Consider the following 24,252-nt stretch of genomic DNA (forward strand, 5'->3'; position numbering starts at 1 on the left):
CATTAATATGTAGTTATCTTTCATTAGTGTTTAGCTTATTTGCATATTACACATAAATGTACTTTATTATTAAGGCATTGCGTTTCTATAAAAAAGTGCTTGTATTGGTTAATGTATCCATAGCAACAGAAATATACATATTACATGAGCCATAGTATTTAAATAGAATCAAAATAGTTTTTAAGCTAAAATGCAAATATCTTCCCTTCAACCCGTATTTAAGTTGGAATTAAACCACAAAGTAACGCCTGGCGTTGTTATAATAGCTAAATACGATGGAACACATCCTTGCTTGACAGCATCTGCTGGATACGATAAAGTACGTATAGCTGTGAGACTCAAATAAGACTCATTTTTAATACTAACTTATAAATATTTTATTAGATCATAATTCATCACCCTCATGGCCTTGTTGGCGGTCGTGCACAGCGATCAGAGGCACATGCTGAGGTTTCTGAGCTTAACCTTAGCCAAGCTGTTAAAGCACTTGCTGCTGGACCACTTAAAGATGACTGTACCAGAGATATGCTTCTTATTGGTTCGCCTACTCAAATATTGGGTACGAAATGACACGATTGATAATAATTGTTCTCTAAAAAACTCTTAATTATAGTAATTAGTAATGAAAATTTAAGTATTCTTACTAAATAAGTTTCGTCAATTGAAATTCTTACCCACGTTATTGTTTCTTTTACACACGATTTCCAGCCTACGACGTTCACGAAAACACTGACTTGTTCTTCAAAGAAGTGCCAGATGGCGTAAATGTTATAAATACAGGTAGAGTTGGTAATAGCAGTGAAATGTTAGCTGTTGTGGGTGGAAATAGTTCCGTGATAGGTCTGAACGGAAAAGGTGAGGAAATCTTTTGGAACGTAGTTAGCGGCAGGGTAGTCGCTGTGACTGTATTCGACTTTGATAAGGATGGAGAAAATGAGGTGAGTATTTGCAACAATTTAAATTCTATTTACCCTATTTATAACAAACATTTAAACCATATCAAACTACTCTACGTCCTTGGGTCGCGCCGTCGTTGGTATGTTACCGGCATCTTTTATTTTTTTAAATCGTTTATTTTATAAGCCATACATCTAATGATTAAGGCGGCCGGTAGGGTACCGGCATCATAATGAAAAAAAATACCTATGGAACTAAAGGATAATAATTTACATTTTGGCGTAAGAAATGATAAGACCTACGCTTTAAATGTTTCTATTTTTTTCCTTTTAGCTTCTAATAGGTTGTGAAGATTCATTTATAAGGGTTATGAAAAACAACCAATTTATGGTGGAACTTCCTGAAACCGGCTCGGTGCTCTGTTTATCTCCAATATCCGATGTTCGCTTCGCCTATGGGCTTGCAAACGGTACTATAGGAGTTTACGAAGAAGGAATACGTTTATGGAGAGTGAAGGTAAGAACACTTTAAGCTTGTATTTGTCACTTAAGACCATCTTTTGTTGGAGTTGTAATATTGGAATGAGCTGGCCCGTCTGAGTTGCTGAAGCCACAGAAGACTGATATAATATTTGTCTGTTGAGAAAAATATAAAAAACAACAGTCAGTTTAAGCTTGAGGTGTTATATACAGAGGGATTATATAAATTTATAAGACGCAAAAAACACGAACGGTATATAACATGATAGTATGATTACAATACTCATGTATGTGTTGTCATCAATATAGTATGATTTCAGTCAAAACAAAATGCAGTATCCCTGCAAAGTTCCGGCGAATGGCTTGTATGTTGTTGGACCAATGGTCGAGTGGACTGGCGAGATGGTACCGGCCGTGTTGTGAGAAGAGTTCAACTTCGATCTAATTCCGCTGGAATGTTGCTGGCAGATTATCGCTCACTTGGCGTTCCAGATTTAGTTTGCGTTTCTGATAGGGGTGAAGGTATAAAAAATATTGGCATATATTTATTTATATGTATTGTATATCCAGTGTTTTCTTTATTAAAATAATTGGTATGAATTTTGATAACACATAACCTTTTCTGCAGTAATAAGTAAAAAAACTTTCCAACAGTATTAGGTTACCCTCCCCACCAAGAAAGTTCAGGCTTTAATATTACCAAAAAATATGCATCGGAGGAGGACCGTCTTGCAATAACTGAGTTGATGAATAAGAAACAAGCCTTGATGGTTGAACTCCAACATTATGAAGCTAATGCTGCTGTGGACAACTCTAATGCAGATTTAGGACATAAACCATCATCAGCCATGCCTACTAATACAAGACTTCAAGTTGCTGTAACTACAGATTGTGATGAAGTAAATATTTTCACTTGAAGTGTAATATGTTGTGACAAGACAATCTAGCCCAGTGTCTCCCAAATATTCTTATGTATCTCTATGTTATATTTAATATAAAAAAAATTGTTCATTTAAAAATTCAAGCTTAGGTTTAAGGGAGAATTTACAAATTATGTGGCGCCTCGTGTTGAGTGGGCACTGATCTAGCCTTATTAAGACTAAATAGAAAGTAATTTAAGTCTAACCTATTTTACTTACTATTTATTAAAGATATTTAACTTAAGAATGTGGCCACATTTTTTTTAAGGAAAAGCCACTGTATCCTAGTGCTCTTTTTTATACTTGCCTTTGTTTAGCACATTGTTATTACTCTTATTTGCTAATCATCCAGAATATATTGAGTCTATGTTTTATTATGAACCATTCTCTGACTTAGGGTTGCATACAGCTTGCAATTTCAACAAACAATGAAACCATAGTGCGAGCAGCCCTCATTTTAGCTGAAGGTGTTTTTGAAACTGGTGAAACATTAGCTCGTCATCCTTCTCATGGCCAGCTACGCCCTATACTTTTTATACCACTTAGACCACCAAGAGATGTTCCAATTGATGTTCATATAAAGGTGAGGACTGTTTTACAAATTTAAAGAGTTGATGATGATAAGAGAAATTCTTTGGTTGTTTTTAGGCGCTGATTGGCTATCCTGATAGTGAACAATTTCATATTTTTGAATTGACAAAACACCTACCACGCTTTTCAATGTATAAACTGATAGATGCCACTACCCAAAAACCAAAAATAGATGGAAATGTAACATTTCACATCACTGAAAGAGTTCAGAGGATTTATATTTGGATAAACCAAAACTTCCTTTTAGAGCAAGAAATTGAAATAGGGAATGAAGAAGCCAAAGATATTAATCTAAATTTCATGTCTCTTCGCGATCAAAGTAATTTACATATGACCTTTAATGTGGATGGTCAGGTCAAACTATCTACAAATGACATGAGATTAGCTGGAGACCTGATACAGAGTTTAGCAACTTTTTTGAATCTAAGCAATCTACAGGTATGCAATTTTATTTCTTAGATTCCATTTAAAATATAAAACAAAAATTGTGCTTTTTAAATATTTATTATAATTTAGTTTACAAATTTAGTAAATTTAGAGATACTCACTGGCCATAGAGTTCTACAAAGCCCACACACTTGACTGGATTAAAGAAAAACATGTTGTTGTGTGGGGGCTCCCTTTGACTCACTGCTTTTACTATCTCTTGCCCAATGACTCCACCCATGACTGCTGCTGCACCGGACACAATTCCAAATACATCAGTCAATATTGCATCACTTACAAATCCAGCTGGAAGGTTTAACTCCTTAACAAGTTCATTTCTCATTTTGAAGATAATCTCAGTGTCTGCTTTACGTTTAGCAGGATCAGGGTTCCTATTATATTCATCGCGGAAACGTAAGAGAATTTTCATTACAAAGTAGGAGGGATCTCCACGACGTAGTCTTGATCGTAGTTCAGGTTTGGACCAATCAGCAGATAATGCATTTTGTAGTGGGACATATATTGCTCGTCGTTTCACAGTGATTGTAACTGTTTCACGAGCATTCTTCTCAGAATCATCTGGCCCTCGTTTAACAGCCTTGTGTTGAACTATTTCCTCTGAGTATTCGTGATCCACTAAATCTGTAAACATGTAGCCGAACATGCCCCAAACGTCACCGCAAAGGAACTTTTTGTTACAATCTCGACAGGCATTATTAATACGTTCCAATTGTTCTTGTTTTAAGCCTGTTGCGCAGACTATGTCAAATTCAGTAAAAAAACTGTCTGGTAAATCATCTACTGCTTTTTTTTCTGATGTCACATCAACCATGGGGTTCAATGCTCTAGCTCGTAATAAGGACGCCTCAGCTCTGTTTTCCCCGATTTTATCAGGTGGCGCTAAAAACTGGGAATACTGGTCGGTTTCTCTCAATTTCTCGTTATCTAGCAGACACACACTCTTAACTCCAGAAAGTATAATGTTTTTAGCAATTTCGGCGCCGAGGCCGGACAAGCCGATCACGAGAACTTTAGAAGCGCGTAATCTTTTTTGAGATTCTAAGCCCCACAAACGTATTTGACGGTCATATTGTTCTGCCTCAGCTTCAGACAACTCCATTTCATTATTTTCGACCATTTCGGTTGAGTTTAAACAAATATTTGTTAAAAATAAACTCGGTAACAAGCCGATGAGCGATTCCACGCTATTGTTATTTATTGTCAGATGCCAAGAAACGTTTGTTTGAATTTTGACAGCCACGACTGACATTATGTACTTTATATTATACAGATTATAAATATAATTCTAACGTTAAAAACTAGAACCAAACATGTTACTTCAACTTGTATTTACGCATGTTTGTTGTGTTGTTGTTTACAAACTATCTTTGATGGACCTTCTGCTGACCTAACATCCAGAAGATTACTAAGTTTCATTTGGAGAAAAAGGCCTCCAAGAAGCTCGGTGTGTTCAGTTAAGGCAGGCAAGCAAGTGACACCTTATGTTTCGTTTCTCAATTGAGCCTTATTTAAGACAGTCACACCACCACAATGTGGATATTTCCAGACCAAGTCGATTTATGGTCCTCTACAGGACAGGGCCTATTCCCCCCTGTTTTTGATATATAAAAAAGTTGATTATCTAAAGATTTTTTACAGTCATGCGCACATTTTCCGGTCGCAGAGGAAAAATTATGGGCTGAAATGTTTAATGCGACCGAGCACGGTGAAACAAGGTCGCGGTTGGCAGCTGAAAGTGCTGAGAAAGCTCAAATGATAACAGCTTTACTGCCGGCTGCTATAGATGCTGCGTCTTATGACATGTAATAATATTTTAATTAAATTTTTCTTAGGGTTTGATTTAATAGTTACCTATGATGTCGAGTCATATCATTTATTTTAATTATTTATTGTACTAGCAGACTCGGCCAAGCGTTGCTGTGGCTAAGGTATTTGTTATATTACATCCTAGTAAACTATTCAAGGGAAACGGTGGTACTTTTAACACAGCGCAATCTGTTAGAATTGTATCAAATAATTAGCAATAAAATGAAATTGCAACTATAATTAAATATCTAAGCTATCCTATCTCCTAAGTTGGACCAGACTGCTCACGGTGTGCCAATTTAATATCGGTTAAGTAGTTTAGGAGTCCATTGCGGACAGGAGATTTACATATCTTAATATATATATTTCTTGTGTGCGTGTGTATGTGACTGAACTCCTCCTAAACGCCTGGACCGATTTAGACGAAATTTTTTGTGTGTGTTCAAGGGGATCTGGGAATGGTTTAGATTCACAATTTTGACCGCTGGACAATGTTTTTTTAATTAATTTTCAATTTATTAGTTGTTGTTGATTTTGGAATGTTTTACATTGGATCCGACAGACGGCGCTACCATCGCAGTGTCAAATTTTAAATAATATTCGAATTTTAATCTGTCCCGAAATTTAAAAAAAGTTTTGTTATCATTGTGTTATATCGTGTGTGACCATGTGCTGGATCGTTAGATATTGTCAACATACAACATCATAACATTTGAATAATAATTTTCATCAAAATGGCTTATTAAAAATTGAAATTTTGAAATTAAAGACGTGTAGACAGGACAACGTCTGTCGGATCCGCTAGTATTAAGATAAAAAGCAATGCAGCCGATAACTAAATGATTATGTAGATGGTGCTCAGATATTACAAATACTTACTATAGATTTTTTAATTATACAGCTTTAGCGTGCGTGGACTTTATATACTTACGTCAGTTATTAAAATGGTTGTTTTAGAAAGGAAATGTTAAATCGATATAAAGACGTTATGCTACTTAATGACGAATTACTAATTGGATGTCACGTACGACGATCATCACAGGAACAAACTGTTACCTCTTTAAAAAACCTTCATGGTATACTCCAACAAGCGGCAAGACTTCGTGGTAAGTGAAGTTTTGGAGAAACTGACTAGCTTAAAAATGTCATTTAAATTATTAATTTAATAGAGTTGAGTGACAAATAAGTGTCGTATAAATTTATCTTATCTGAGAAATGTTAAATAAAACACATCTATTTCATTCGTTTAGGGTTTCCCAACGCACTCGCGAACCCTATGGCATTGAGTGCCCATGGGCGGCGGTATCACTTAAAATCAGGTGAGATTCCTGCCCGTTTGCCCCCTTAACTAAAATGCAGTGTTGGCTGAGTGAATCTTATGCCTGAGTTCGTAGGTTCGATCCCCAGCATTGCAGCAATGACTTATTAGCTTCGAATTCACATTCGCTCGTACGAAACAAAACATCGTAACCCGTACAGCTTATGTAAGGCACAAGAGCCTGATCACCTACTTGCCTATTACATTAACAAATACTGATGAAGCAGATACAGAATGAGGCTTAGTATTAAAAAGGTAGAGTTGCTGATTTATTTTTAATTCAGCAGTTTCGCTGGTAAAACGTACTTTTCAATTTCAGTTGGTAAATACGGCAAAGCGGTTGTAACAGCGTGCAGAAAAGCTGTTCAAGATAATAATATAGATGCACTCATTAAAATATTGCGAGTTGGAGATTCTTAATAAAACTGCATAAAGTTCAATTGTTTAATTAAGCCATCATGTCTTTTAAATAACTTAAATAAATTGTACTATCGAGGCATGTTTCATTTAATCTATCAATAACAAAGGCACTTATTTACTAAGAGTAGTCATATTGTGATACGTCAGTTATGATTAAAAAAAAAACGAAATATTTTAAGAAAATTATATTTTTTTTTTAATTTTCTTAGTTAATGCTATTCAGATAAACATTTAAGTCAAATAGTTATATCTAAGAGTTACGTTAAATTATATCAGTCTGCCACGAGTTTAAAAAACTAAGTTACTATATATAATACATTGCAGAACTGAATGTAAATATTTATGCATCTATGTTAATGTTACATTTAGTGGCATAGTAAACATCGGAGGTGCTGATGTTCAACAGGAGTCTCGGCTCCGACGGCTTCGGTTCCAGCAGGATGAGTTTGAGTGCGGCCAATCTTGCGCATATGGCTCGGGCTTGAGTTGGGGTCGGGGCTCGTATGCTCGTAGCGCACCGATACGGCCTCCCATCCAACGCCACTATCGCAGCGGCGGTCGCTAACGCTTTGGACAGTGTTGTCTCGTCTGAGCCTGTACGTTCCACCTGTAAAATATTGTTTTTAGACTCACTAGCTTTGAGGTTTGAGGACAGTTATACAACAATTTATGTCCCACGTCAAAAAATACGCTATATAAGACATACCAATACAGATTAATTTTAATATAGTGATGGGACAACGTCTAATAAATCAATGAACGCCGGCTCCACGCACGTAAAAGCATTGTCCCGTTACGCTGCGATTATTGTCCTGTTACGTTCATTGTATGCGCCGCAACTATCTCTTTCACTCGAAGACATAGGGAGCGTTCAAATATTACGTCAGGCTATTTTTTGAGATTCTTAATTCCCCCAGGTAACGCCGTAACGTTTTTCTGTACCTAATAGTAAAACGTTTCGTTACCACCCAGGTACTTATTATTCCTTAGAGTTGCCACTCATGTGGTGTAAAGTATCGGAAAGTCGAAAATAATATTAACAATAACGCAAAATTCAATCCCCACCCCCGCATCGTAACGTTTTACCCCAAACCCCCCTCCAAAATTCGTTACATAAACTTGAACGCTACCTTACGTATACAATTTCGTTAAGACGCGGTCAAGTTAAACTACCGTCTTTTTAGTTTTCTATACGGTATAATAAAAGTGAGTTACCTCGGCAGCAACGGCCCTCAGCATTAACTTTTCAGCCGGTGAACAGAATCCGACAGCCCTGACCGTAGCACTGGAGGCTGCCTCGTTGAGGGCTTTCTGAACCTCCAGGAGGCCGGCTTGTCCTTCCGCCAGCTCTAAGGCGCGTGTACACAGTGCTATGGCCCGACGCGCATCTCCCGATACTGCGGCAACTTTCCTAAATAAATAAATAAAAATACAAAAATATAGCGATGTACCCACATTTCTTAAATAACTACTCAAATATAATTCACATTGTTACAAAATTATTTTTATTCCTAATGCAAAAATATTTTGTTCCAATTTAAATTTCTCATAAAATCATCAAAATAGGCGACAAGTTTATTATTGTAAACTTTAAATTATTTAAAATGATTCTTTAATTATATATCCATACTAACGCACTCCGCAAACTTCGTTAATTAAAAAATAAACAGGGGGTAATCGTAGGGGGGAGAAAATTAATTGTATATATTTTTGTATGCTGTATCTTAAAAATAGCTAAAAATAAAAAAAAAGGGTTTAGTAGTGGTACACCCTTTTCACTTAGGGGTTTGAAAGATATTAGCCGATTCTGAGACTAACTGATTGTGCATAAAAATATAAGAATAGGTCGAGCCGTTTCGGAGGAGTATGAGAACGAAATCTGGGACCGAACGGGAAACTCACCTGGCAATCAGCTGGACGGCATCCGGCGTGACATTGGCTCCAGCCAATTTAGTGGCCACAATGCATTGCAGTTGCGTGTGGGTGTACGGAGGGAACGGCAGCCTGGTCAGGCCCAGCCGAGAGGCCACGCGAGCCGCCAAAGCTCTCTCGGGCAAGTCCATGGTGTTGGCTACGGCCAGCACCGTCAACTGAGCCGTGCTGTGGGCAGCCCACTCCATTATGCTGTACAACACGTCTTGCCTTCGGTTGCAGAGGGCGTCTAGCTGAAAGGGTTTGACATATGTAAAAACAAAGAGTTAATTGAATCTCTAGACAGTTAATTAAAGATCGATACTCTAGATAGACAAGTGATTGAACGAGTAACGAGTTTCCGAAGACTAACCTAACCTAACCATTTACAATAAAACAAAACACGGAATTTCCAAGCTTATAAATTTTTTAAATATACTAGAAATTTAGTAGAATTGTCTTTGGTGGAACGTGTACATCAACTCGCGTCTGTTGTTTTTGAATTGACATTCAAGGAGTTGATGAAATTATTGAAAACAATCGCTATGAGTACGCACCTCATCCACCAACAGTACTGTTGGCACTCGTCTAGGCCCGGAATTGGTGAATCGCTTCTCTAGAAGGGCACAGGCCTGCTCCCACACTACAGATTTGCCTTTGACAAACAAATTTAAAGTAATAATAGATAAATCTTTATAATGGAAGCCTAATCCTAGCCTAGTCTAATGAGATTGTATTAGAAATATACATTAAAAATTTCTTATCTGTGAAAATAAATGGAAAATAATTACGAATTATAATGACATACATTCAATAGTGTTTTGAAAGATGAAATGAAAAACTTTATGGATGTATTGCAATAGTTCTAAGAATCAAAGACTAGAATGTTTGTATAAAACCAACCTGTCAGCTGTTTATAGATCTGAACATAAGCCTGTCGGGGCTCAGCTATTCGCATACCATTAACCTCTATGAGTTGAAACTCAGGTAGATCTACTTCATCTTTCAGAATCTTCAAGGCTGTGTTAACAGTGGCCGTCTTACCAGTTCCCGGCACTCCCGATATGTACATACATCTAAAGAATTGATTAAATATTCAAATAATAATATATTTATATCAGAGAATAAGCTTAAATTTATTACTTGATTTTTATCAACTTATGAAAAATATAACTTGCCCACTCAAATTATTTAGTATTTTAGATCTCACAAATGAAAGTATCTCCTCCAGTTGAACTTCTCTTCCCGGTAGAGAACTATTGTCCTTTGTGAAATCTGGAACGTAAACAATATTTTAGACAGTTGTGAATTTTAAAAAATTTGTCTTTGTCAAAAACTAAACTAAACAAACTGCTAATATGCTATTAGCGGTGACGGCTAGGTTTTAATACTTACCATCAATTTTTTCAACAGAATGAGCCCTTGAATGGAGTGTGGGAGTCAATTCACTAGTTAAAATTCTTCTAACAGTTTTTGGAGTTTTTGCCAGAGAAGCTCTGGGGGTTTTGGATGCTCTTGGTGTCTTTGAAGTTCTAGGAGTTCTTGTGGTCATTGAAAAGTCGTCACTGATGTCTAACACCTTACGACTCCTCTGAGGAGTTTTTTTCACAGGAGATAATTCAGATTCACAGTATGATACAGGGTTTTTAATCTTTCTTCCAGATCGAGTTGCATAACATTTTTCTTCTTCAATAAACAAGTTTTTTTTAGGTGTCAAATGTATTGTATTTGTTGATGGAGACTTTTGTGAAGGAATTTTTCGTTTAGGTGTTGTTGGTATATGTTTTCTAATTATTAGTGTCGGAAGTTCTCCATTAGAGTTTTCTTTTAATTTCAGTAACTGAATTTCCTCAATCTCGCTATAACTTTGTGAAACATTTATAGGTTTCTCGATGCCAGGAGAATAACTGTCTGAAGTTTTACAAGGTTCTTTTTCATTTTTATCACATAATATTGCTCTTTTAAGCAACAGTTTTGTGCCATCATTTTTACTTATACTCCAATTTCTTTCTGAAATAGTTGCTCTACTCATCTTTTTTATTAAGCTGTTGGGTGTTTTAGGTGTTGTGGTTTTCTTAGGAGTCACTAAAAGTTGTAAAGCTTGTCTTTCTTCTTCTAATACTGGTTCTAATGTAACTTTTCTCTTAGTGATTGTTATAAGTCTGTATCGGCATATGTAATGGTAAGGTTTTCTAAAACTAATTTGATTGTCACTGGTAAAAGTAGTGTTGATGTGGCATTTTTTAAAGAATGTTTCTATAGAAACATCTGTGTCAAAAGGACGGTGATCCTCTACAACCTAAAAATATTATAGCATTCAGTGAAGTATTATTTTATTAATACAAAATGTTAAATTCGCAAACAATATAATTTTAATATAATACATAAAATATTATTATAATTGAATAAGAAAATATTTACCTCTTTTTCAGAAAAGTCCATAGATTCTTGACTACTCAAGCATCCTTTAGGTAGATCACTAGGTTTTGAATACCACTGAACTTTTGCTCTAAATGGATCATTTTTATTATATTTATCTTCATACAATGCAAGTATTTTAGCTGCATCACAGCCTTCTTCAGTATCAGGTTCTGCAGAATCAGCATTTGACACTAATACATAGTCGCCTACTTCAGCAATTATATCTTTGAACTGAAATTTTCTGCAAATGGACAAAATTATAATTATGGTCAGCTTAAATTTATTTTCCTACGTTTATATGTAAATATTTAGACCTGACTTTGAACACTCGTATGTTCACATCAGAGCATTATACTAGTTTTCTTAAAGTTAAAGTAGGAATCTTTTGAACACCATAAATAATAAAATAAATAATACTGCTTACTTGTAGTAATGAAATGTGGTTGAGAAATTATATTGGTTGGATATTTCTTCACTTAACCAAATAACAGACTTGGTAGTATCTCCTCGCTTAGGCATGGTGATCCTGTATTTATTGTCACAATACTTTAAACTAAACTTATTAAAAACGGCTGGATAAGTCTACTAAGTCTGAAAATTATTAGTTTGTTTAATGACAGTCTGATTGTTAATTGTTTTAAATATTTTGAAATTTCATTTTGACTTTTTATCATTTTTCGCGCCTAAAAACTGAACTTGCTTAACAGTAACTGTCGCACCAATCATGATAATTGATATTTGACAAATAACAAAAATTAAACTCATACAAAACGATTACTCTATAAATTCTGTTTTTAGTGCTTTTATTTTTATTATTGTTTTCGACGTTTCTTTCAGTTGTCTACCCAGTGTTTATATTAGTAATATCTTATTATAACTTCTTTTTACGCCAACATTAATTACATCCAATTAATAATTCTAGTCAATGTCAATGGAATGTCAAAACTCGAAGTTGGAACGTCAGAAGCACGTTGTAAGCTCGTGTCAAATACTTATGTTTGAAGATCAGATTTGTTAAAAATAAAAATATTAAATAATATTCATATTGCAGGATATTACTTCGAAAATCAATAAAAATCATGAAATATAAAATAAAAAAACCTTCTAAACAGACACTATCCGATAAAATCGCAGATTCTTTAACATTAAAACCACGAGCGGATATTGAAGATGATCACATATTTGGATCGAAACCTAGTACGGTTTCACGTGTTGATTATAGTTCTTCAGACGAAGATGACGCTACTATTAGTGACTTTAGGAAGCAAAACATAAACTTACTTAGTGATATAAGTAAAAAATATGAAGGTGAAGTGGTTTCAAAGAAGGATAGTAAAAAAGAAGCTGAAGACTCTCTGGAAGATAGTGAAAATGACATCGTCCATGGAAGTAATGAGAACAGTAAAGAGGCATCAGACGAAGGAGATGAAAGTGATGATTACAGCATAACAAAGTTTCAAAAACAACTGCAAAGTGATTCCGATTCAGATCCATCAAATAGTGGAACGGATGACGGTTCTGATAATGAAGATGACGAAGAAGAAGGATATGATATAAGTCAACTTGAAGAGCCCATGAAAGAAAGTTTTGAGCATATCAAAAAACAGGATGTATCAGAGGAAGCAAAGAAAGGCATTTGTGTAAGAAATCAATTATTGTTATGGGAAGGACTTTTGGAAATGAGGATACATTTGCAACGATGCATAAATACTGCTAATATGATGCCAATGAATGATATATATCAAAAGATGAAAAATAAAAATGATTTTGTTGAGGAGAGTAATGCAACAATTAGAAACATTTCAACTCTATTAGAAAAGTAAGTTTTATTTATATATTTTTTTTGTTTAGGGAATAATCCTCTACTCTTCATGAATAATGTATTAAATATGTTTATTTATAATAACATTAATAACTTTTGTAACATTTTTGTTGTAGTTAAAACATAAATGTTATTATTAAATCTTTAAACTCTTTTTGATATTTTTAGATTTATAACACTTCAGAATTTAACGCTAAGCAAATTTCCTGAAACAAAAGCTTTAGCTGTAAAAGGAAAGCAGGTCACTAATGGAAAACAAAAGAATGAAGAGAGTGATGAAGAAATTCCAAGTGATACAGATAATGAAGAAATTCCATCTGACACAGAATCAGAAAAATCTATTGGTAATAGTAAATTAAATGAAACAATAATTAAAAAGTTACCTAAAAAACGTAAACTTGAGGACTTTGAAAAGGAGATTGTATCTGCTCATAAACAATTCAAGCAATTTAGAGATTCTACAATACTGAAATGGAATGAAAAGACTAGAATAGCAACAGCAGCAAATATCAAAACTGCACCAATAAATACTATCCTTCAACAGATATCTTTTATTCTATCTGATCGAGAGAAACTTATTAAAAGAACTCAACTTAAGAGATCAGAATATGAAATCATTGGTTACCAGAAGGAAGCATCCAAAGAAGTCTCTGAAATAAACCCTACAAATAAGAATAGAAAAGATGATGATGAGTACATTACAGAAATATTTGATGACAGTGATTTCTACCATCAACTTTTAAGAGAGTTGATTGAATGTAAATCAGCTGATATAACAGATCCTGTACAGTTAAGTCGTCAGTGGATATCATTGCAGCAAATGAGAAGTAAAATGAAAAGAAAGGTCGACACAAAAGCTACTAAGGGAAGAAAAATTAAATATGTTGTACATAACCCATTGGTCAGTTATATGGCATCGGAGAAAGGGACAAAGTGGAATGATGAAAGTACTAATGAATTATATAGTTCACTGTTTGGTAAATTATTTGAACATAACAATGTTGGACTAAATGTTGATTTAGATAATAATAAATGAGACATAATTTATTATTCTTATTTTCTGTTTGATTTTTTATTACCTATGAAGCAATTACCTCATTTTTTTCTATACTTAAAAAAAACTACGTTTTATTTAACTGGACAATGAGAACATTAACTCACAATTTAAAACAAACTCATTACTAGGCAGAGTAGATTTTGGTCTTACTAGGAATCAAGAATAGAATATTTCTCACTTTTGGCTGTATTATCTTTATATATAATTTTAATGTATGTGTGTATGTCACTGAACTCCGCTTAAATGGTTGGACTGGATTTTTTTGTATGCGTTGGGGTGCGCTCTGGGTAGTTTAGATTCACAATTCAGCCCAGCAGATAGCGCTGCAGTCGGTATCTACGTAGGTTATTTATATAAACTGCAGCTAAACAGCAAGCTTTTCCGGTACTTGCGCACGGAAAGCTCAACTGGTAGAGTTCTTGGCGCATAACAACACTATAAAGATTTCCCTGCTGGACAACATCTGTAGTTAGTCCGTTAGTTTTATTTAAAATTAGAAATTTTAGTCCAATCATTGTAATCCAAACACTGCATAAATTAAATCAAATGTAGGTATATTGTACATACAAATAACGGTCTTGTAAAAAAACTATGTAATGCTATCTTTAGACTATGGGTGTAGTAACTAGCTGTATCAAAACATCAATTTTATAACTTCCGATAACATTTTTCATCATTATTGCGTTAGTTTTATTATTAATGTGGAACACAAATAAACACAGGGAGTATTGACGTGACTTCATAGACACATTTTTGGATCCCCTTATTTCCCTGACCATTTTTTTTTATATAAGTCGTTACAAAATTGGAAGAACCAACATGAATCAATATATGTTTTGGAATCGAAGCAAACGCCCTAAAAAGTATTCAATGAAACAGTGGCATAAATATATCTGGGACAATACAAAACAATAATAGCGATCTTTCAACATAAAACCTGCTTCTACTAAAACAGTTTGCTAGTAACTGCTCACAGGCGTTTGGTATTAAAAAAGGAATATTATAATAAAATCTGCTTATAAGCGCTATTTGTGGTTGCTTCCATCATAATAACTGAATAATAGTGGTAGTATTATATATACTATATAGTATAGCGATCTAAGATAGTTTTAACGTTAGCACACTTTGTCCACAAAATCTTCTTGTGCTAAATAGAGCGCTTTGTCGCTTTTTCCTAACGACACTAATTGTATAGTGCGACGCAAAAAAATTTAACCTGTTGTAAGTTAATTTTATTTTTCAAATATTGATTTTAATGTGTGTATCAATACGAAGAAATACATTTTGATTTGATTTGACTTAATACCGTTTGCCTTTGTCTTTGGTAATTTTGGGCACCATAACTTAACAAAAACTGCCTCATTAGAATTTGTATCTTCTGTTGCATAGAGGTTTAGCTTTTTTGTTATACAGACGTTTTATCACGTTGAATTGGCGGGCAGCAGCTATTATATAATGATCATCATGCGAAGTCACCGTGGGACCATTAATTATCTTTGAAGAAACCTGTTGACCTGAGTCAATCTAGTCAAATCTATAATTTTCTTAATGTCTAAATAATATGATTTCTTTTAAGACACATTATATTAGATACAGGATGTTACAACCGTTTTTTTTGTAATTTGTGTGCGTGTGAATTGTACTATATATATGCTGTAAATAAATAGTTTTAATGCATAACTTACAGTTTACATTGAGTTAATCATAACATGTTTTAGAGCGGGGCAGTAGTGGAAATGAGAAGCAAGACTGTCTAAATAGAGGAAGCTGAAAATATTGTGCATAGTTATTAATTTACTAACATCGTTTAGGAAATGTGTTTTTTTTATTACACTAACGCCGTGCAAGCCACATTTTTTAAATAAATTTTATTAAATAGTTTCTTTTTGTTCGATATATTACCGAGGCTAGTCCTTATTCCGTGTAATACTAAAATACAAATATAATATACATTTTAGATCTGCCCTGATCTGATCGACTCTTAAATTGCTCTTATTTTGATTTTATATGGCGGCACTAGCAGTAAAAAAAAACAAGAAAGAAAAAATGAGGATTGATTGTAATTGAATGCAACTATTAATTTGAAAACCAGTGAAAAATAAATAATACTCAAAATAATAACAATCATTAAAATCGCAAAATTATATCAACCAAAATACAGATAAGATATTTAAGAAAATCTTCATTTTATGATGACGGATTCTCATGCAAAATAGTGACTTACCCTGATAACCTTTCAACTCACATTTAACATTTTTGAGTGATAAGTACATAATTGAGGATGATACCCTTGATTCTTTCAACTTAGTTTTTTGTTGTTTTGAACAGAAATTATTATAAAAATAACATTACATGACCAATGATTTCATAACTCACAATGACAGTCTAGAAACGAGAAACATTATACTTATATTGTTAGATATTTTTTTATCTCGTCAACAATTTCTATTCCTAGTAATAAAACGTTTGGTGCACTACCTTACGCTTACGCTCCGGGGAACTTAAAGGTGTATTTGTTTTTAATAAATAAAAAATATAGAATCGACAAGACCTGCCTGAAAATTAATTGACGTAGTATACTAATCGTTTTAATTTGTTTTGCATTAGAACATTCACTTGTTAGTAAATTTAATGTATCAACTTCTATTAACGCGAAAATTTTATCCCCGGTAAGTTCAATATCAAAAACACTGTTTAGGAGGCTTTAGGAAAACTATGTATTAGTTAAAACTTTAGGTACGCATTCCTATCTGGATGATATCTGGATGGATGGGCCTCAATTAAAGTTTCGAGGCTGGAATAGTTTTATCATGTCATTTGTATAACGGGTGCCCATCTTCATTTAAGTTGTAGAATATACATAAATGATTTTCTACGGATACGTTCTCTGTTCAGGAGTGAGCAGTGTTGGCCTAGTGGCTTTAGCATGCGACTCTCAAACCTGAAGTCATAGGTTCGATCCCCGGCTGTGCACCAATGCACTGCCTTCTATGTGCGCATTTAATATTCGCTCGAACGGTGAAGGAAAACATCGTGAGGAAACCAAACCTTAGGCCCAAAACGAGGCGTGCGTCAGGCGCAGAAGTCTGCTCACCTACTTGCATATTAGATTAACGAATGATCTTGAAACAGAAGAAATCTAAGGGCCCAAATCTAATAAGGTTGTCTACACTATTCTGTTTGCCAATCAATAGGCAAGCGAGAAATTTCGCTTTGAGGTTTATTCACTGAGTAGGTATTTAATTCTATTAAGGTGAGCCTTTCAACCCCTGAAAAATTAGATTTTAATGGGTGACCTTTAAGTGCAATAGTGTACAGTTGCAGACAGATCATTAAGTCGTGTTTACGAGACCACCAAGTGAAACAATTGATGACAATGGGGTGTCCTCAGGGATTGGATGTCGTAAACCAAGAACGAAAAGCGATTAAAAGCATTAAAACCAATAAGAAGGAGTCTTCGTATCTATTGTGATTCAAGATTCGGTTCTCTATCAATTTTTATCGTTCAACATGTAAATGCATTTACGACGCAATAAAATCACCTTTTATTATTTCGCACCACAGTTTAATCGTTAAACATTAAGGAGAATTTGTCATATATAATAACAAACATGTTATTAAAAATTATCTACCGCGATAGATCAAGACTTGCGCCCTTTAACCCAAGATAAGATCTGGGCGGGCGGGCGGCTTGCTACCAGTAGCAATCCACTGCTGAGCCCACGCGCGTGTCACGCAAACGCCTCTTACGAAGTGACAGTGATAATTCCGAACATTCTAACATTTCGAAGAGTGAAGTTCAGTGAAACTCAAGTGAAGTATTGTTATCCGGAAGTAAGAACTTTTTGGTGAGTTGACAAACAATTCAATGAATGATATCTCGCTGTATAAGTTGGAAACGAAATTTTAAAACATATTAGATTATTAAAAGTATTAATTTTAATTATTATAGAATATCGTGGAACCAAAAACCAATACAAACTTATAACTTTATTAACTTGTTAATTAACTATTATTCATAAATCAGACTAATTTTTATGTTAATAAAACTAATGAATAATATTCTAATTTATTATTTATATTCTAGAAAACGTTTTGATTTACTCGTTTACTTACATTCTAATAAATAAAAACTCAAAATCTGTTACCTATGACCTCTATTAATTTATCTGAAGAATTTATATTTAATATCAGCAAAAAACAGTCGTTTATTAAAAAGTAATCACCGGTAATGTTGCGTAGTTACGTACTATGAAGCTGATATTAATAAATGCGATGATGTGCTAACTTCAAACACATGCAAAATTGATATAATGACGATATGAGAACATGAAAGGCATGAAAGGTACCGCGTGCACTGAATTGCAACGAAATATACTTCTAAAGAAATAAATTTTGCTCGAAATCGTGGTACAAAATTGAACAAAATAGTGTTGTGAAGATGTGTTGCGGTTTCTACTTATACGTTTTGCCCACATACAAGTAACGCATCCTTTTTTTCGTGTAACGTCCGTTTTTATCTATCATGGTCTACGACTTAGTTTTATCCATCCAGTCCATCTCTTTCGGCATGCAAGACGATTGTGCGTAATAACTGACTAGAGGACCTTATAAACCGTTTGCCAGATGTCTATATTGAACTTTCAACGAAGTAAATGAAGGCACATAAAACATATCTATGACAGAAAAAAAAATTGCTTTATTTGCCTCTCTATGATTCCGGCATTCGTCTTCGTAGCTCTCTTTTGTTTATTATTTATACATTTATTCATCTATTTCGTCTGTAAATTATTGCTACGTTCGTATAAAGCAAAAAAAGAACTTTAAGAGCAAATATTACTTATGTTTTTATTTCCAGCAAAAGTAAATTAATCCTATTATAACTACTTCATACATATCTATATCAATGTTAAATAAAAGCTGAAATTTTTGTTCGACCGCAATCTTAAGAATTCGTTTGAATTGAAATTATTTTCAGTGTTTTTAAACATCAGCTTATGACGGAATTAATGTCAAACAGCATTGCTAGTAAATAAATAAAGGTTAAAATACATTGACCCTGTCTTTAAAGATACAAAGGTATGTGTTTTGCGATGCCAATATTGAGATGTTTACTACACCGCGGTAGTCTAATGGAATAACAACAGATTAAGCCAGCTCATCTCTGAGCCAGCGAGATGGTTACGCCTAGTTTATAAACCCATCCATTTTGTGAGTAATTTGCTACTTTTAGGCAATACTAATCCTACATCGCTCTTTAATTACAAAGTTCTCGTGTTATGTAACTTGTTTACGACAAAAAGGTTGGGTGAAGGATAGTAATCGAATCTGCTAACGAACCGTGTTTAAAACGTGAACGATTTAGTCTAAAGAAGAGGAATTCGCTGGACGTATTTTAAAATTTAGCGGTTTGTTATATTAAGAAGTTTGTAAAAGGACGCATTGGGATTATAACATTTATTTGAGCTTTTGAGCCAAATCACTTTGAAATATTTTACTTGCAATATCGAAAGCATACATTTTGCTTTCTACTTTACTAATATCGTTTTGTTTTTTTTCACATTTTTACAATACATAAAAATTCATAAATAGCTAGAAATGTTTTTTTGTATTTACCTTAAACAAATATTAATTCAAATATATTGTGTTTTGGTATTTTTGTGTAATCGTAACGTAACGTAACGTACGTAAACATATCGCCGTGTCCTTTATTATGTCCTTACCTGGTAAAACATTTTGCGCGCGTCGTGTCGTAAGTTTGTTCAGCTTTGCTATGAATATATTTCACAAGCATATCAGAGCACGTGAATGTTGATTTTGATACCCAATATGTTTGGCTCTGACATGCCGCCGCGTGATCATTTCCCCTTTTCATACTTTGATGTCTAGCTTTATTTATTATTATGCCAATAATTCTTACGGAATGATTTGATTTTAAATATATATGTATGAATAAATTATGTCAGATCATTGGATTCTATTATATATTTATAGACATTTTGGCATTGTAAGCCATGGATTTAAGTACAGTAATAGTAAATTTAGAGTATGTATGTATGTATGTATGTAGACTCTGTTTCCGCACTTAGACGCTCAATAGCTCCGTTGTGCGTGAAGTCCTGGATAACTAAGCCAGCCTAGCTCCTTCCAGAAGCACAGAAGCTTCCTGGGCACTTCGCAGGCTTCACGGACCGACTTCACTGTTCCGAGGATTTAAATTAGAGTAATAAATAATAAAAAAATTAAATTTTTTGAAACTTATCATTTTAGAGAAACGAAGATGGACATTCTTCACATCTAGTTTTACGCACTGATTTATTTCAGTGCCAAGTGTAGTATGATTCAAGTTATTTGTGAATATTTGATTTGATAACATATTAAATAAATATAAGAAACTTGAATTATTTCGTCATTGTAGTTTTATTTTTAGAACGACTTATTGCTTTTATACCTAATAACAGTTATTGTCTATTTGAAGACATGAATTTCGTAGTCCTATGCCTCTCATATTAAATATCGGGTGATGCGTCACCCATAGTCTTCTATACAATTGCAAATTTTATTCTAAGCATATTTTAATATATTATCCTTTATTTCATAAGCCATATTTAAAATTTATTAGTATTCACTAATACGGTTTGTTTTATCATGTAACTTAACATAACAATCAAATTATTATACTATACTTATATAGTAATAATAAAAATAATTAAAAATGAATAAAAACTAAAACAATTTTTTTTTATTTTACCTTTAACGCTGGCAGCACATCCTTGATGTATTGCGATACTTGTTCGTTGAGTGAAGAAAATCGGTGATCGGTACTTTGGCCGCCCTAGATTTTTTCATTTTTGCTTGTCCGAGGGAGTAGAGACGGGGCAAGCGTGTCACACAAGTAGCATCACATCACATCAGGCACCGTAATTATAACCTTAGGCGTAGGATCTGTATGATAAAGGATTAGTTCACTTTGATTTCCAAAGTATTGATGGTACGAAATTAAAATCATGAAATTCACTAATGTACTCTACGTATTTATTTTTGGACGAAGTATTAACGTATTTACAATAGTATAAATTTTCTATAAATAGTCTTCATTCCGTTAACAATTATTTAAATTTTTTAAAGTTTAAAAACTTTCTTAGTACTTGGCGGATATCGGAGACTAATTTTCCTGAACCGCCCACGGTTTAATATGTCGATTTAAAAATAGATGCTATTTCGATAGCGCTGCGTAGATTATGAAATTGGAAATCATCGAAGCATAGCCTTTGTTCTCTTTATATTTTTATATGTGTATAAGAAATAAATATATGAATATATTCATGTGTTTTTTAAATGTACGTGCTTTTCTTTATAATACTTATAATTTCAAGAACTGATTATTTATATATTAGTATTAATGAGTACCATGGCCACCACGAGATAATAGGCATCGCTGGAGACGATGGCAAGCGGCTGGATGGGATGACCATGATCCCTTGGAAGCTGAGGAAGCCGAAGAGCAGGCGGAAAATAATAAAGGGCTTAAATAAAAGAGTCGCTCAGGAGAGGACCATGATGAAAATTTTCCTCACTCACTCAAGTATCACAATACTGCGGGGAAATACTGCCAACGTTAAAGTTTTTAATTTTCTTTTTTTATTGCATAGATTGTAAATACTGGTAATTTGATTGTTATTAAATCAGTTAAATTAAACATTGAGGGTAGTGCGTGCAGCAACCGACAACATAAGCTCCGTCTAATAGATATTATTATAAATATAATCAGTGAATAATACAGTGCACATTTATGTTTAAAAATCGTGAATCGATACAAACTAACGGCCTACAAAATGTTTAATGCATAAACTTCGAACAATTACTTGAAAAACAACATTCTGCAACGTACCGAGAGTAGTAGGGATTCACGGGTTCTGCCTCACTCGCTGCCTCAGTCAACCTAACCCCCCGTGCCGGGTTCTGCCTCACTCGCTGCCTCAGTCAACCTAACCCCCCGTGCCGGGGACTGCCTCACTCGCTGCCTCAGTCAACCTAACCCCCCGTGTGTTTCTGGCTCAGCGGCAGTCCCCGCCTAAAAAAAAAAAAAAAAAAAAAAAAAAAGTTTGGTCTCTTTCCCCACTAAACAGACCGTGCTGAGTCGATAGCACTCACTCCCGAAGCGATATTTCTCTCTGTTTCGAAGTTAGGTTTTGCTATACGTTGCAAATTAATCGATTTACTAATCACCTCATAATAAGAATGTAACGTCTCGTCCAAATCCTCATTTACTAATCACCGAGTCAGTTTCGTATCCATAATTAGCAAATTACCATGCGCATTTACCTGCAAATGCACCAGGACAGATGGGAAAAGGATTTACTGAACATTAAAAATATGATTTCCGTGTTTTATGTGTTTATTTGCATTATGTTACAATACAACTTTACTAGTGTCATGTCATTTCTTGGTGAGTCATACGAAAAATTTCTGAGGTAATCTTCCAAGCTGAAACCCCAGAACTTGTAGTACAAATATACTACACAATACTCCCCACAAAAGGCAGAATAGATGTCCTGAACGCTAGCTGTATTATAGCGCCATACCCGACAATTTCTTCTTAAAAAATCCGCTATTACTCTAATAGGCTTACGTCCAAATGAATCAAAATATTCTCCAACTTTTTCGTGGTTGATATGAATAGCTACCCAATGAGATCCTGGTTGTGAGTCAGGATCGAGATTGCATATAATAAATGTGGGTAAGTGTACGTGCATTGGTAGGCGATTCGAGGGGTACACGCTATACTGGATGCTGGGATGTATTTTATGGAGACTCATTTGCAGGTTTAATGTATTCATTTTTATTCCAACGCGTTTGACCTTCTACTCTTATATATTGCACTAAATACAATTCCAATTCCTATCAATCATCCACCTCAACTAACATCACGTTGTATTGTCATCCCAACATATGTGATATCTTATATGCATTTATTTAGAAAAGTAGGGAAATTATAAATGAGAAACCATATTTTTATTTATTATATTTCATTCCGTTTATTATTCTCAATTTAATCATAAGTACATAAAAGTCATTTCTTAACTACTATAATCCACACATACATTTCTGTTCTTATCTATTTCTATAATGTTTGAAAACTCTGCATAAACTACACAGTTAATTGTTTCAGTCAATGCGTTCTCGAATCTTACTTCCATTCTCACACTACCATGACGAATGAGATTCCAGTGAATATTAGAGTTAGCTGATAAGTCGGGGGTTAAATCAAAGGCTAGTAAACAGTATCCATCTGAGTATTGCTCCCTCGATATCCCATTACCTTCGTTAAGAAAATGTATACCGGTACCTGAGTACCGGTCTTAAGCTCTTAATTTATTTGCTATTTCATTGAGTTTTAATTTGTTTTTAACGACAACATTAGGATGATAATGAATTTATAATTGTTTAATAAATATTTGAGGTAACAATCGATTAACATTAATTTATTAAATACAGATATTGTAAAGAAAAATATAGTATTGTGGTATGAATCACAGGACAACGTGTAGAAAGTGTGTAGTGTTCTAATATCAAAAATGGAGGTGAGTTATTTATATTTTTAAAATTTGTTTTCCAAGGTTTCTTTAATAAAATCTTATTAATTTTTTTAAAATACATTTTGATTTGTTAATGTTATATTTCAGCCTTCATACAACCTGAAAGATGTGGAAAAATGTTTCAGACCCTATAATTATTATGTTTTATCTGATGAAGAAGAGGTTTCGAACATACACGTAAATAAAAATAAGGGGACCAGTCGTTTAGATGACTTTTTTATTCAAGAACCAGACCGAAAGAAGAAAAAAGCTAGACTTTCTTCAACTGTTGGCCGTGCAGGAAAGGAGGGGAACATTCAATATATATCAACAGACAAAGATGATGGAATGGACGCTGACATACTTGTGAAAATCGACTTGTATAGTTTAAAAAAGTTAAAAGAAATCCCGGTCTCACAACATTGGAAAAATGCAGATATTCGTGTTAAATATTACATGAAAAACGATTCCAACATTGATCTTCAGATAAAAGACGTAGTATATAACATAACAAAGGAAATATCCGAGGAAGATAATGTAAAACATTATAGTTTTAAAAATTAGGTTCCTTTAGTATCTTTACGT

General features: G+C 34.0%; 5 protein-coding genes across 7 annotated transcripts in view; 3 read left to right on the forward strand and 2 right to left on the reverse strand.

Annotated features, from left to right (window-relative positions):
* The first annotated feature begins 104 nt into the window (after positions 1-104).
* LOC111002614 (Bardet-Biedl syndrome 2 protein) lies at positions 105-6,951 on the forward strand. Of its 3 annotated transcripts, XM_022272773.2 has the most exons (11): positions 111-319; positions 385-559; positions 709-938; positions 1,231-1,413; positions 1,697-1,898; positions 2,031-2,275; positions 2,694-2,879; positions 2,945-3,325; positions 4,973-5,136; positions 6,098-6,246; positions 6,778-6,951. In XM_022272773.2, exons 1-11 carry the CDS (start codon positions 191-193, stop codon positions 6,876-6,878), a joined length of 2,145 nt encoding a protein of 714 aa, XP_022128465.2. In that variant the 5' UTR covers positions 111-190; the 3' UTR covers positions 6,879-6,951. The 3 variants fall into 3 exon arrangements, 2 of the variants coding, with proteins under 2 accessions (XP_045490542.1, XP_022128465.2); XR_006751298.1 differs by lacking the exon at positions 4,973-5,136 and having other exon boundaries at positions 105-319; positions 6,778-6,914; XM_045634586.1 differs by lacking the exon at positions 6,098-6,246 and having other exon boundaries at positions 106-319; positions 6,778-6,912.
* On the reverse strand, positions 3,373-4,547 carry LOC111002616 (SUMO-activating enzyme subunit 1). The gene has a single exon (XM_022272775.2). The coding sequence runs from the start codon at positions 4,449-4,451 to the stop codon at positions 3,432-3,434; it is 1,020 nt and encodes a 339-aa protein (XP_022128467.1). The 5' UTR covers positions 4,452-4,547; the 3' UTR covers positions 3,373-3,431.
* Positions 6,952-7,081: 130 nt separating the features above from the next.
* LOC111002613 (origin recognition complex subunit 1) lies at positions 7,082-12,076 on the reverse strand. Its single transcript, XM_022272771.2, has 9 exons — positions 11,635-12,076; positions 11,211-11,451; positions 10,185-11,088; positions 9,968-10,064; positions 9,693-9,865; positions 9,347-9,444; positions 8,781-9,043; positions 8,094-8,289; positions 7,082-7,485 (listed from the first exon to the last, which is right to left on the reverse strand). The coding sequence occupies exons 1-9, from the start codon at positions 11,727-11,729 to the stop codon at positions 7,219-7,221; spliced, it is 2,334 nt and encodes a 777-aa protein (XP_022128463.2). The 5' UTR covers positions 11,730-12,076; the 3' UTR covers positions 7,082-7,218.
* Positions 12,077-12,172: 96 nt separating this feature from the next.
* On the forward strand, positions 12,173-14,088 carry LOC111002615 (protein AATF). Its single transcript, XM_022272774.2, has 2 exons — positions 12,173-13,029; positions 13,201-14,088. The coding sequence occupies exons 1-2, from the start codon at positions 12,290-12,292 to the stop codon at positions 14,066-14,068; spliced, it is 1,608 nt and encodes a 535-aa protein (XP_022128466.2). The 5' UTR covers positions 12,173-12,289; the 3' UTR covers positions 14,069-14,088.
* Positions 14,089-17,777: 3,689 nt separating this feature from the next.
* Positions 17,778-24,252, forward strand: part of LOC111002685 (adipokinetic hormone/corazonin-related peptide receptor variant I) — a 51,040-nt gene continuing 44,565 nt past the window's right edge. Inside the window, exon 1 of the mRNA XM_022272880.2 lies at positions 17,778-17,937. The gene's annotated coding sequence lies outside the window, so the exon portion shown is untranslated. The remainder of the gene's footprint in view (positions 17,938-24,252) is intronic.

Source organism: Pieris rapae, chromosome 3 (assembly GCF_905147795.1).
Source record: "Pieris rapae chromosome 3, ilPieRapa1.1, whole genome shotgun sequence".
Taxonomy (NCBI): Eukaryota; Metazoa; Arthropoda; class Insecta; order Lepidoptera; family Pieridae; genus Pieris; species Pieris rapae.

Coding starts and splice junctions, on each gene's coding strand:
- LOC111002613 (XM_022272771.2), bottom strand. CDS start 11,729: ATGCCTAAGCGAGGAGATACTACCAAGTCTGTTATTTGGTTAAGTGAA. Junction 9,866..9,967: donor ATACTAAATAATTTGAGTGG/GCAAGTTATATT, acceptor TCAATTCTTTAG/ATGTATGTACATATCGGGAG. Junction 7,486..8,093: donor TGAGGGCCGTTGCTGCCGAG/GTAACTCACTTT, acceptor AATATTTTACAG/GTGGAACGTACAGGCTCAGA.
- LOC111002615 (XM_022272774.2), top strand. CDS start 12,290: ATGAAATATAAAATAAAAAAACCTTCTAAACAGACACTATCCGATAAA. Junction 13,030..13,200: donor ATTTCAACTCTATTAGAAAA/GTAAGTTTTATT, acceptor TGATATTTTTAG/ATTTATAACACTTCAGAATT.
- LOC111002616 (XM_022272775.2), bottom strand. CDS start 4,451: ATGGTCGAAAATAATGAAATGGAGTTGTCTGAAGCTGAGGCAGAACAA.
- LOC111002614 (XM_022272773.2), top strand. CDS start 191: ATGCAAATATCTTCCCTTCAACCCGTATTTAAGTTGGAATTAAACCAC. Junction 939..1,230: donor ATAAGGATGGAGAAAATGAG/GTGAGTATTTGC, acceptor TTTTCCTTTTAG/CTTCTAATAGGTTGTGAAGA. Junction 2,880..2,944: donor CAATTGATGTTCATATAAAG/GTGAGGACTGTT, acceptor GGTTGTTTTTAG/GCGCTGATTGGCTATCCTGA.